At 35.3% G+C, this 12,028-nt stretch overlaps 1 protein-coding gene across 4 annotated transcripts in view; it reads right to left on the reverse strand.

The window, feature by feature from the left end:
• Positions 1–412: 412 nt before the first annotated feature.
• MET (MET proto-oncogene, receptor tyrosine kinase) overlaps positions 413–12,028 on the reverse strand; it is a 137,169-nt gene continuing 125,553 nt past the window's right edge. For all 4 annotated transcript variants that reach the window (XM_039337005.1, XM_039337008.1, XM_039337006.1 and 1 more), the window contains 3 exons: positions 3,881–4,046; positions 2,604–2,740; positions 413–2,508 (listed from right to left, as the gene is read on the reverse strand). In XM_039337005.1, coding sequence (XP_039192939.1) covers positions 2,298–2,508; positions 2,604–2,740; positions 3,881–4,046 — 514 coding nt within the window. In that variant the 3' untranslated portion in view covers positions 413–2,297. The remainder of the gene's footprint in view (positions 2,509–2,603; positions 2,741–3,880; positions 4,047–12,028) is intronic.

Raw genomic sequence — 12,028 nt, forward strand, 5'->3', positions numbered from 1 at the left:
TCACTGTCAATATCAGGGTGACAATATTTCTTATATACTGTACTAGGTTATGACAGATCATCATGGAGAAAAATATGTATGCACTAGGAGTTGACAAGGACTTGATGGCACGTAATTCTCATCAATCATATAGTTGCAACCGTAATAGCATAGCATAGAACTCTATAATCTTAGCTCAGACAATATGTCGATAGCCACATGATGGATGTAACCTAGAGCTAGCCACCTTTGCTACTTTTTGTTTCAATCACAACACAACTGCTTCTGCCCAGTTAAAAGGTGAAAATCATCCAAAATCATATCTTGCCTATACTTTTTACATTTTCAAGAAAGATTGTAAATTCAAGTGTTGACATAATCAACTACATTTACATATATGTACGTATTATAAATATAGACATAACTTCACAAATAGCCAATATACAAATATTTTATTTTTTACTAGGTATCACAATTAAAAAGGTAAGTACCATTTATCCTATTGGCAAGTATATGAATGTAAAACATCAAATCCCTACAACAATTGGACATTATTTACATGGATCCCAGACATGGTATTAATTTTACCACATAAATATTACAATATTTCAACCCTGCACCCTGTATTCCTTGTGTTTGTAGGTTTATATAATCAACATTAAACTATGATATAATAATTTGCCTTAACCTTCAAGCATTTTTTTCTCTTTGCCTGAAGGAGAATTATGTTTTTGTGCTAAGGCCTTTTACAAGTAATATTGCTTTGTCAGCAGACATGAAGTATTTGCTACTGAAATGGATGTGGCAGTTCAATATAATCCAGTATTATCAGCAAGTAGTTTGCTTACCACTCCATTCACATCATAAAACTGTTAGTATGGTATCCTTTCTCTGGAACAATAAATCTCCTGTGTAATTGGCTTCTTTATAAGTACTGTCTCCTCAAAGATATTAAAATATGTCTGATTCCAGAAAAGGAGATTAAACAGTTGGGTTATAAGTGGTTTGCAACAGTTCTTGACTTTCCAGTCTTTACAGGATTAGAGTTTTTAAACAATTTTACAAATATTAAAAGCTGTGATAAAATATTTCTGAAGAGTTCACAGTGCAATATTTTATACGCTAGCCAAGCTTTTATCTATATACCCATCTATAAAATTAATTAAAAATCAGTATAAAAATAGAATGATTTGAAAGGTTTACACACATACACACACCAACATTCCTTACTTATCTGTTGATTCTATATCAAATAGCCTATACAGTAGAATGCACAGGATTCCACAGGAACAGGAACCAATATGATGGTCAGTCAAAAATTAACCTTTTTAAAAAAAATTACATTAAAAAATATTTTGGTCATCAGAAAGGCCTACATCGTGTCAAAATCTTAAGAACCAGTTGACAACATCAAGTAGTTGTGATCTGTATTTACAGGATTTTTATTTCATTTTTTAACAAAAAATTGTTCAAATGTGAGGAGCTGAATTTAGCAGCAGTAAGGTAATATAAAGATGTACTCCATTTGACTGAATAGGCCAACATCAGATTCAAGCTCTTCACCTTTTTTTCTGCTGTCTCACACAGAGACACTTTTACTAAATGTTTACTGCTTCCCTGCACAGTTCTGTATTCTCCTGTGGAATTTTGTCCACATACTTAACATACTCTTCAGCCTACTGGATAAAGGAATTTCTGAAGTATTTCATTTTTGTCATAGTACAGAAACATTTTCTTTAAATATTCATTATGCTCTGTATGTTTCTGGTGCATCTATAATATGATATACTAATTATCTGTTGTATTGCAATCAGTATTCCAAAATTATTTTAAAAATCAGTGTAGTGATAGCTGGACTATCTTAATTAATGTCCATTGAATCTGGGCTACTTATATAGTAGTATAAACTGCTATACCAAATAAACTTCAATAATGAAGTGCATATCTGCATATTTATTTAGTTTGGTGAAAAGAACTTGACTAATAATATCAACTCACTCTTTCAGTGTCTTGTATTATAAATAACTGAGAAATTTCTGAATCATCAGTTCTGCAGAGTAGCTAGATTGTTCAGTGAGTGATACTTGGCAGTAAATGAAGAACTTCCACGGCAGTGGTAGTTACCGCAATTGCCCACAACACTTGAAAATTATATCCGAACATTTACCTTGTAGATTTCAGCAACCTGAGTTGCCTCAAAATAGTGCAATTTAATAACATATACACATATGCAGTGGTTTCACACACAGAAAAATACTTAAAAAGTAGTTGGCCATTATTTATGCCCTGTTCCCTTTAGCACAGTTTAATGAACTTCATCATGTATCTGCATTTCTATCTATATTATCTTGTGATGACAGCAGAGATGGATATGGTGCCACACATTTCACATTGACATAGGTGGCATTCACATGAACATAATGTTCCCCAATAAAAGTGGAGAAGATCATGGATATATCTGAAACTAACTCAGAAAAGTCTGGCCGTAGTTCAGGTTTTGGATGCCAACACTTGAGCATGACTTCATATCTGCAATGAAAAAGCACAAGAGTGATTTTTTAATCTATTACATTTAATAACATGATTTTACAAGATTTCTAGAAAGTATTTTAGACTTTTCTTACAGTGGATCAGGACAGTATTCAGGCTGCAAGAGCCTCCTTCCTTGTAGTAAGTAAACGGTAATATCAAAAGAGCTTATATCAGGATAAGGAGGTGCTCCTCTTGTCATCAGCTCCCAAAGTAAAACACCAAAGGACCACTAACAAAAAGAACATAAAAATCAAATCATAAGAAAGATAGCCACGAGCATTCATAACTAAATACTACATTATCAAAAAGACAAGGCCAAATATTTTGTTCTCTTGTTGGATTTTTTGGGAATTTATGAGAACAGAATTAAGGGGCAAATCTTAAGTCTTGTAAGGTGGTCATTATATCCCTTTAAAATGGTTTCCCTGAATTTTTCTTGGTCCTATTTTTGAGTTATTTTTCTTGAATAACTCAAGCTGATGGAAGTTATACACTTCCACTTTACATCAACAAAACTGCTATAGTCATCTAGTCCAATATTCTCTATTTTGACAGATTTTCTTTACCTAACTTTTTTTACGGAGAAAAGATAGTAATTGAATCTGGGATTTCTTCCATGCTAAACAGAAGTAATCTTTTGTAATTTTTGCGTTAATGGCCTCAAGCTGATAAAGGGCAAATAAGAAATTAATCTCCAGAACAAAATAAAATTTCAAGGGGAAAGGGGGTTTCTAAGAATAAAACACAGCCTGTTGAAAAAATGTTGTATGGAATTGATGAAGAAAAAAAACAAGCTGCGCACACATAGGCATTTATCTATCAAACATATAGATGACTTAGAATGGGTTTTAAGTCTTAAGAAAAACGGAATTGGTGAAAATGAACTAGAGAAGCAGAAAGTAGGGTCCACCAACATCTGTTTTGTGATCATTAGAGTTAAATGGCCACTTTAGAATGCCTGGAAAGCTTAAGAGCAAAATAACTCTGCAGATATTTAATTCTATGTGATTCTGAATCTCTTGTAGGAAGCATGATATGGCTCTCAAATGGAGAGCAGTTATAAACCCATATGTTAAGGGGACACAATTTCAAAATCGGATCAGCACAATCAAGCTTTTCATAGGAATCATTCAAGCTTAGTATTTTAAGACTGGAAAGTTTTCTTAGTTGTAGGTTTAAGATTTGGTCATCTGAAATACACACACAAAAATAATACCCATTTACTTTTGCAAATTAAGAAACAGGCTAGTTTTGGTTTAGTTTTTTTTTCTTGCATTAATCTACTATATAATTCTTTTCCTTTGATATTTCCAGTAATCTGTTGAAGTATGGAGAATCAGCAAGACCCATATAATGATAAATATATTACCACATCTGATTTTGTAGTGAACTTCTGGGTTTGCAAACTTTCTAAAGCCATCCATTTTACTGGCAATTTTGCTCCTGTTTTATTGTGTACACTGTAGTACTCTTTATCGTATACATCTCTCGCAAGTCCAAAATCAGCAACCTTGACTGTGAAATTTTCATCCAGCCTACAAAAACAATACACACACAAACACAAAATACTATTTGGAGCTAAGAAGATAGAATTTACATTTGTGGAGTCAATTTACACTGTATGGTTAATATAAACAAACATTCCATTTACAGTCATCCATTCCTTCCTGAAAGCAATGTTGCTTGTAAACAACCAATTGTTTATTTACAGATATCTGTATTCTTCAAAAATAGGCTAAGAGAGGATTCCATCTGAAGAGAGAATGCAGTTATAAATAAACTAAAGTCTAGACTTTACCATTTTCTTTAGTTAGCTCCAATGACAAATCTTTAATAAATCTTGTCACGAATGAAGATAAATATACGTATCCCAAGATAACATTGCAGGATCCAATCTGGGTCAGTCACTGAGACCAGAGGTTTAGTTTTCCAAACTTTGGACTCATGCTGGAGCCCATTGTCAGGGAACGTCTCTCTACATAATGTGAGCTTTGGGCTATTCTATGCTAATATTTACATGGTGCCTGGTTGTGTGTGGCTTATTTGTTGATTGATGGCCACTATTACAGCCAATGACTTAATAGCGGCCGTCAATACCCCAATCAACAAATAAAAAACCTACACACAACCAGGCAGCACATAAATGCTAGCATAGAGTATCCCAAAACACACATTTTGTAGAGAGAAGTTCCCTGACAATGGGCTCCAGCACAAGTTGAAAGCTCAAAAGACTAAGCCTCTGGTCCTGGTGACCGACCCAGATTGGATCCTGCAAATCTTGTTCATTTTGGAGTGTTGGATTATGGCAGTTCCTAATCTGCTACCTTTATAAACTGGTTCTCTCTATGGTCTTATTTCCTATCTCTTTTTATATAGGTAGAGCTAATCTAGAGTAGCATGATTGAAATGCAAGACTAGTATTAGAAGAGATAGTGGTTATTAAATATAGGTAGTCCTCATTTCACACTGTTAATTGGGACTGTAGACTCTGTTGTTAAGTCACATAATTGTAAATTTAAAAACCACATGGCCAATCCATCAGTGATGGCATTAATAAGGACCATGCAGGTCATTAAATGAGGATCTTATGTGAACCTGACTTCTGATTGGTTCTCCATTGAGTTTGCTTGTAAGAAACTGGCAGGTCACAAATTGCAATTGTATGATTGCAGGGGTGCCACAATGGCAGGTCCAGTAATAACTATCACTCGTTCAGTGTAATTGTAAGTTTGAAAAAGTGGCAATTAAACAAGGACCAACTATAGAAAGTGGGTTGAATTGAATGCCAGTAAATAACTAGATTTGACCCTACCTTAATAAAGTAGCTCCTCTAGAGATACCTAATTTTTATGTTGTACTTTCTTCTACCTGAAATGTTGATAACCTAAGCCTGATTTTTGTATAAATACCTCTGTACTCTTTTACAGGTAGTCCTCAACTTACGACCACAATTAAGCCCAACATTTCTGTTGCTAAGTGAGACATTGGTTAAGTGAGTTTTGCTACATTTTGTGACTTTTCTTGCCACAATGGATCACTGCGATTATGTCAGTAACACAGTTGTTAAGTGAATCAGGTTTCCCCATGAACACTACAACCGTCATAAATATGAGACAGTTGCCAAGAATCTGAATACTGATCACGTGACCATGGGGATGTTGCAACAGTTGTGTGAAAAACGGTTATGTCACTTTTTTCAGTTGCATTGTAACTTCAAATGGTCACTAAATGAATTGTGATAGTCAAGGACTACCTGTATTATTTCTATTCTATAATGTATTATTCATATTTTATAACGCAATAAAAGAATTAACATGGGGAAAAAAGAGACTTGTACAGCCTGATTTTTCCACTTTAATGTAACATAAGAATGAGTGTATGGCCAGATAATTCTGTTAATTCTAAAAAGCCATTTTCAAAAATAATCAAAATGTTAAATTGCTCATGTTTATTACTATTTTTATCTGTAATATAATTGATAGTAACTTTTTCTGACTTATTTAATACTTGACAACATTATTAATCAGCCACATAATTCTTTTCAAATGGGTAGCCATAACTTTATTGTAATACTATCTAAATTTCACACGTTGAGATAATACTTTTAAGTTATAATTGATCATTAGGATAATAAAATTAAGTTTTAATTGTGGACAATTATGACTAATTGATGCTAAGCTCATTAATTCATAATGCAAATGATGAATTGGCATAATGATTCTCACTTCTCTTGGAGTACTGAATAATTACACAAAGTAATCTGTCTGGTTATCCTGATACCAAGTTTTTTTTTCCATAACTTTTGCTTGGAGTAAAAATTCTTATTCTGACAGCAAATATCAGAAAATCTGAGGAAGAAGTAACTAACAGAAGCCAGATCTTGTGTTTCAATTACATAATTCTATGACATTTATTTTTCCCCCACAGCTGATTAACACAGTTCTCTCCCTGCAATATATGAAAAAGAAAGGTCATAGTAAATCTGTTAATTCAGAAAAAATATATGATAGAGTGAATAAACTTAAATTATGAACGTTTCTGCTTGGTCAATGATGTGATAAGAAAAATATTTGATAGGAGTGAAGCATGTGTGATAATATATGGAGTACAGGTAGTCCTTGACTTATGACAATTTGAGCCCAAAACTTCCACTACTAAGAAAGGCAGCTGTTAAGTGAGTTTGCCCCATTGTTAAGTGAATAACTACAGTCGTTAAGTGAATCCTACAGTTGTCAAGCGAATCTGGCTTCCCTCACTGCATTTGCTTGTTGGAAGCTGGCTGGGATGGTCACATGATACGAAGACAGTGCAACTGTCATAAATACATGCCAATTACCAAACACCCATATTTTGATCATGTGACTATGGGGATGCTTGCAATGGTTCTGAGTGTAAAATCCAGGTCACTTTTTTCAGTGCTGTTATAACTTTGAACGGTCTCTAAATGAGTCATTATAACTTAAGGACTACCAGTACTTGGGACTAACATTTAATAATCACTATCTGTTGAAAATTACAGTCTCTGTCAGATTAAGCACCTTTTGCCTTAGTTCTGAAGATTGCATCCAAAATAAAAAATGCAGTAATCTTAACAAGATTTTTATTTCCCCCAACTCATATTAGAGGACGCAGGATTTTAAACTTTTGTAAACTTTAAATATTAAACTTTAACATCTTCAATGATTACACCTTCTTTGGACTTAGTTTTGAGTTACTGGATCATTTCTTGGTCTTTTCCTTTTTTTACTGTTGAGACTTCCATTCAGCAGATGGAAGTGCATGTATAAGGTTATCCTGATGTCTTTATGATTCATGCTGTGTGTTTAGGGACATCTCCTCAGTTCTCAGTGTTTAATAATAATAATAATAATAATAATAATAATAATAATAATAATAATAATAATAATAATGTTGGAAGGGACCTTAGAGGTCATCTAGTCCAACCCCATGCTCAAGCAGAAAGCCCTAAACCATTTCAGACAAATGGCTCTCCAGTCTCTTCTTAAAAATTTCCAGTGTTGGAGCTTTCACAACTTCTGGAGGCAGGTTGTTCCACTGATTAATTGTTCTATCAGGAAATTTCTCCTTAGTTCTAGGTTGCTTCTCTCTTTGATTAATTTTCATCGTTGCTTCTTGTCCTGCCTTCAGGTGCTTTGGAGAATAGCTTGACTCCCTCTTCTTTGTGGCAACCTCTGAGATATAGAACACTGCTATCATGTCCCCCCTAGGCCTTCATTAAACTAGACGTATCTAATTCCAGTCCCCTAATCATCTTTGTTGCTCTTTTCTGTACTCTTTCTGGAGTCTCAACATCTTTTTTACATCGTGGTGACCAAAACTGGATGCAGTATTCCAAGTATGGCTTTACCAAGGCATTGTAAATGGTATTAACACTTCACGTAATCTTGATTCTATTCCTCTGTTAATGCAGCCTAATAGTGTGTTGGCTTTTGGGGCAGCTGCAGCACACTGCTGGCTCATATTCAAGTGATTGTCCACTAGGACTCCGAGATCCCTCTCACAGTTGCTATTATTGAGCAAAGTACCACCTATACTATACCTGTGCATTTGTTTTTTGTTGCCTAAATGTAGAATCTTACTTTTTTCACCACTGAATTTCATTTTGTTAGATAGTGCCCAATGTTCAAGTCTGTCAAGATCCCTCTGTATCTTAAGCCTATCTTCTGGAGTGTTGGCTATTCACACCAGCTTGGTGTCATCTGCAAATCTAACCCTAACCCTAACCCCTTATCCAAATCATTGATGAAGATGTTGAAAAGCACTGGGCCCAGAACAGAACTCTGGGCACCCCACTACACATTTCCCTCCATGTAGATGCAGTTCCATTGAGGACCACATGCTGGGTGGTCAGCCAACTGAATCCATCTAGTGGTGATGCTGTCTAACCCACATTTTTCTATCTTATCATGCAGTAGGTTGTGGTCTACTTTATCAAATGCCTTACTGAAGTCCAAGTAAATTATATCCACAGCATTCCTCTGGTCCACTAATTTTGTCAGCTGATCAAAGAATGCAATAAGATTTGTCTGGCATGATCTGTTTTTGACAAACCCATGTTGGCTTTTGGTAATGACTTTGTTTGCCTCTAGATGTTCGCTGATTAGTTGCTTGATTATTTTTTCCAGAATCTTTCCAGATATTGAGGTCAGGCTGATAGGTCTGTATTTTCATGGATCCATTTTTTTTTCCTTTTTTGAAGATGGGAACTACATCAGCTCTTTTCCAGTCCTCTGGTAGTTTCCCCAGTGCTCCAGGATCTTTGAAAGATATAGTTCAGTGGTTCTGAGATCATATCTTTCAGTTCCTTCAGAACCTTGGAGTATAATTCATTTGGTCCTGGTGATTTGAACTTGTCTAGGGTGGACAAGTGCTCACTTATCATTTTGTGTTTCTAATCTATTTTTTTACGGTACTGTTTTTGATAGGTTGGACTGTTTTTTCCCTTTCTGTAAAGACAGATGCAAAAAACGAGTTAAGTAGTTATGCTTTCTTCCTGTTATTTGTCACCTTGCCACTTTCTCTCACTAATGGATCAATCATTTCCTTAACTCTTTTCTTGTTTTTTACATGTTATCCTCCCCAAGCTCTTTGTATATGGTAGGTTTTATTGGTGTTGATTCTTAGATGGCTTGTTTATTACCACAATACCACCCAGATCTCCCCAAGGTCCCCATTCAGATAAAAAGTATTCTAGTGGTGGCGGAAAGGAGTTGAGGGAGAGCAGGAGACAGGCACAGAGTTTGCGCCAAAAATGAAAGTTTCTGGGATCCGTGATCTTGTGAGAGTTCAGGCACCCATTCTCTGAAAAAGAGGATTGGTGCCTGAACTCATGCGATTATACGGCACCCAGCAGCTTCCATTGACTCTCCTCTCCCTCAAAGGCAGAAATTGTGGCAGAGAGGAGACAGATCTTCTCAAGGTGAGTCTGGAGCAGCTGGAAGGGAGGGGGAAGCAGTTATGGGGAGTGGGGGAGGGAATAGAGTAAATTCAGTAGAGCCTCTTCAGTCGTTTGTAAGGAAGAACAACTGCCGTGGTGTGGCAACATTCGTAATTTTTGGATTTTCTCGTAAACACTAGGGGGTGCTAGTGTAACTTTGAACGAGCGTTAAGTGAACTCTCGTAACTTGGGGATTACCTGCATTTAAAAATGGAGCTGGGCCAAGTCATGTTAATTTTGTTATTTAATAGTTTATCTTTTTGTTTTCTATTTTCCTTTGTTTCTTTTAAAAAGTGTAAGTTAAATGATTTTGTTTTCTTTTGATCTATAGAGAAACTTCCTTATGTATGTAGTTTTTTCATGCCATTTGTTTCCTGGATTGTAAAATTCATTAAATCATCCTTCCAAGAATAGACATTTATTAAATTGATCAAATTAAAAGCTGTTTTTTAAAGGAAAACATATCTTTAGAATTTTCTTTTATAGAACCTGGGTTATAATTAGTCAAAAATTAAAATCTGATTAATAAATCAAATTATGTAGAGAAACGAGATATAAATTGCTTAGAAAGTTTTGTTTTGTTTTTTTTAAATGGGTGACTAAAGTTTTAATTATTACACTGCATTTATAAATCACTATGGCCTTACTAAATATCATTCAGAAGTTTCGCAAGAAAATTTTGAATATTTTTTTAATTTAGCTTGACTGTAGTACAGATAATCCTTGAGGTACAACAGATCATTTAATGAATGTTCAAAGTTACAACAGAGCTCCTAAAAGCCATATACAACCATGATTTGAAGAATTTTAGAAAAGTTATCTGGTCATTTGCACTTGACCAGGTGGCTTCATAACTTTGCAGAGATGCTACAGCATGCCCACCTATCTCTTCCCTTGCCCTGCCAGATCCCCAAAGGCATGGGCCTACTTTGACCCCGTTCCACTCCTCACAAGCCCTTGCCTACCTTCTGGAGATCCGCAGAACTCAGTACTGTGGGCCATTCTCAGTATTGTGGGTGATGCAGAAGAAGCTGCTTTGCCTTGTTTGAAACCTGACCTGGGAGGCAAAACTGCTCTTCCCCCTCCCTCTGCATTGCCCTTTTAACATTTAACCCTTCATTTCTGTTCTCTGTCTCACTGCAGCATGCCATTTCTCGTTTTAAAACTTTTATTCAGGAGGAAATATAGAAACTGCAAAGCACAAGCTGTGGCTCATTTTCCTATTTTGAGTTAAAGAGGCGATGAAGAAAGTCAGAAGGCGGGGAAATGCTACTTTGCTGAGGTCAGTTTGCAAACAGCTGTTCTATGTGGCCCAATAAGAATGGCCCACAATACTGAGTTCTGCAGATCTCTGGAAGGTAAGCAAAGGACAGTGAGGGGTAGAGATGGCTGTGGGGACCCCGAGGAAAGGAAACAGAGCATGGGGGTATCTCAGGGGGTGGGGGAGGCCCTGGGAAGGCTAAAGCAGGCATCCCTGAGGCATGTGCATTCACTTAATGTATGCATTGGGGTGATCCAGAATGAGGGATCTTTCACTTAACAAGTTTCAATTAGCATCCTCCTGCCTTATGACTGAAATGGGCAGGCTCCACTACTGTTGTAAGTCGAGGATTACCTGTAATTAAGTCTGAAGATCTAATTAAATTTTAGGTTCTCAATCTATACTATTCGAGCAAAATTTATTTTTCCTACCTGGAAAATGTCACAAGTTTATATCCTGGAGTTAAATCTGTCATAGCAAAAATATTGTTTATTTACTATCTTTGTCCTTAATTGATGAGACATATAAATGTAGTGTTAGTTCGCTTGCAATATCCAAACATGTTATCAATTATTATAAGAAAATAACCATGTTATTCAAGATAATGAATGTATCCTTATTAAAGGATAAATTTTTATAAAAGAAACAAGAATTTGAAAAACAAGTATGACTAGATCACCAAGAAATTCAGTGATTATTGGTATGCTTTTAAATCATATATTCATGGTCTTGCCTATGCTTCCTAGAAAAGTAAAAATAAACAAAATTTAGACAATAAAGTTATGGAACTTTTGAGTATAGCTACTGTATACATGCAGGAGAACCTATACCAGAATCATATAAAGCTGTTCTAGTTCAACATAGACCAAAAAATACTAAATCTTCTGAACCCCCCCCCCAGTCATTTATATGTAATTGACAGATAAATATATGAAAGCATGCTTATGAGAACTTAGGATCTATTGGCTGAGGGTGGGGATATATGTGTACTTTTTTATAATGTATTATTTTTGCAGATGATTTACAATGAATGTATCTTGCAACACATATTTGTATTTTGCATTATGAGCTATGGCACTTAAAACATTGTATGTTAAAAGACCAAATTGTTGTGTTTGAGGGGAAAAATCTCACGAACAACTGTACATTGCGCATAAACCTACCACTGAAGGCATTTGGAGGCTGAGATACAAAAGATATCCATATCTAAAATATATCTGGGCATTTCTTACTGTGGTTTTATTATGAAGTTGATTTGTCAATATTGTATTACTATAGTATCGTGTATTATAATCTTA

This window comes from Crotalus tigris, unplaced genomic scaffold (genome assembly GCF_016545835.1).
Source record: "Crotalus tigris isolate CLP2741 ecotype Arizona unplaced genomic scaffold, ASM1654583v1 scf7180000017667.1391209, whole genome shotgun sequence".
Taxonomy (NCBI): Eukaryota; Metazoa; Chordata; class Lepidosauria; order Squamata; family Viperidae; genus Crotalus; species Crotalus tigris.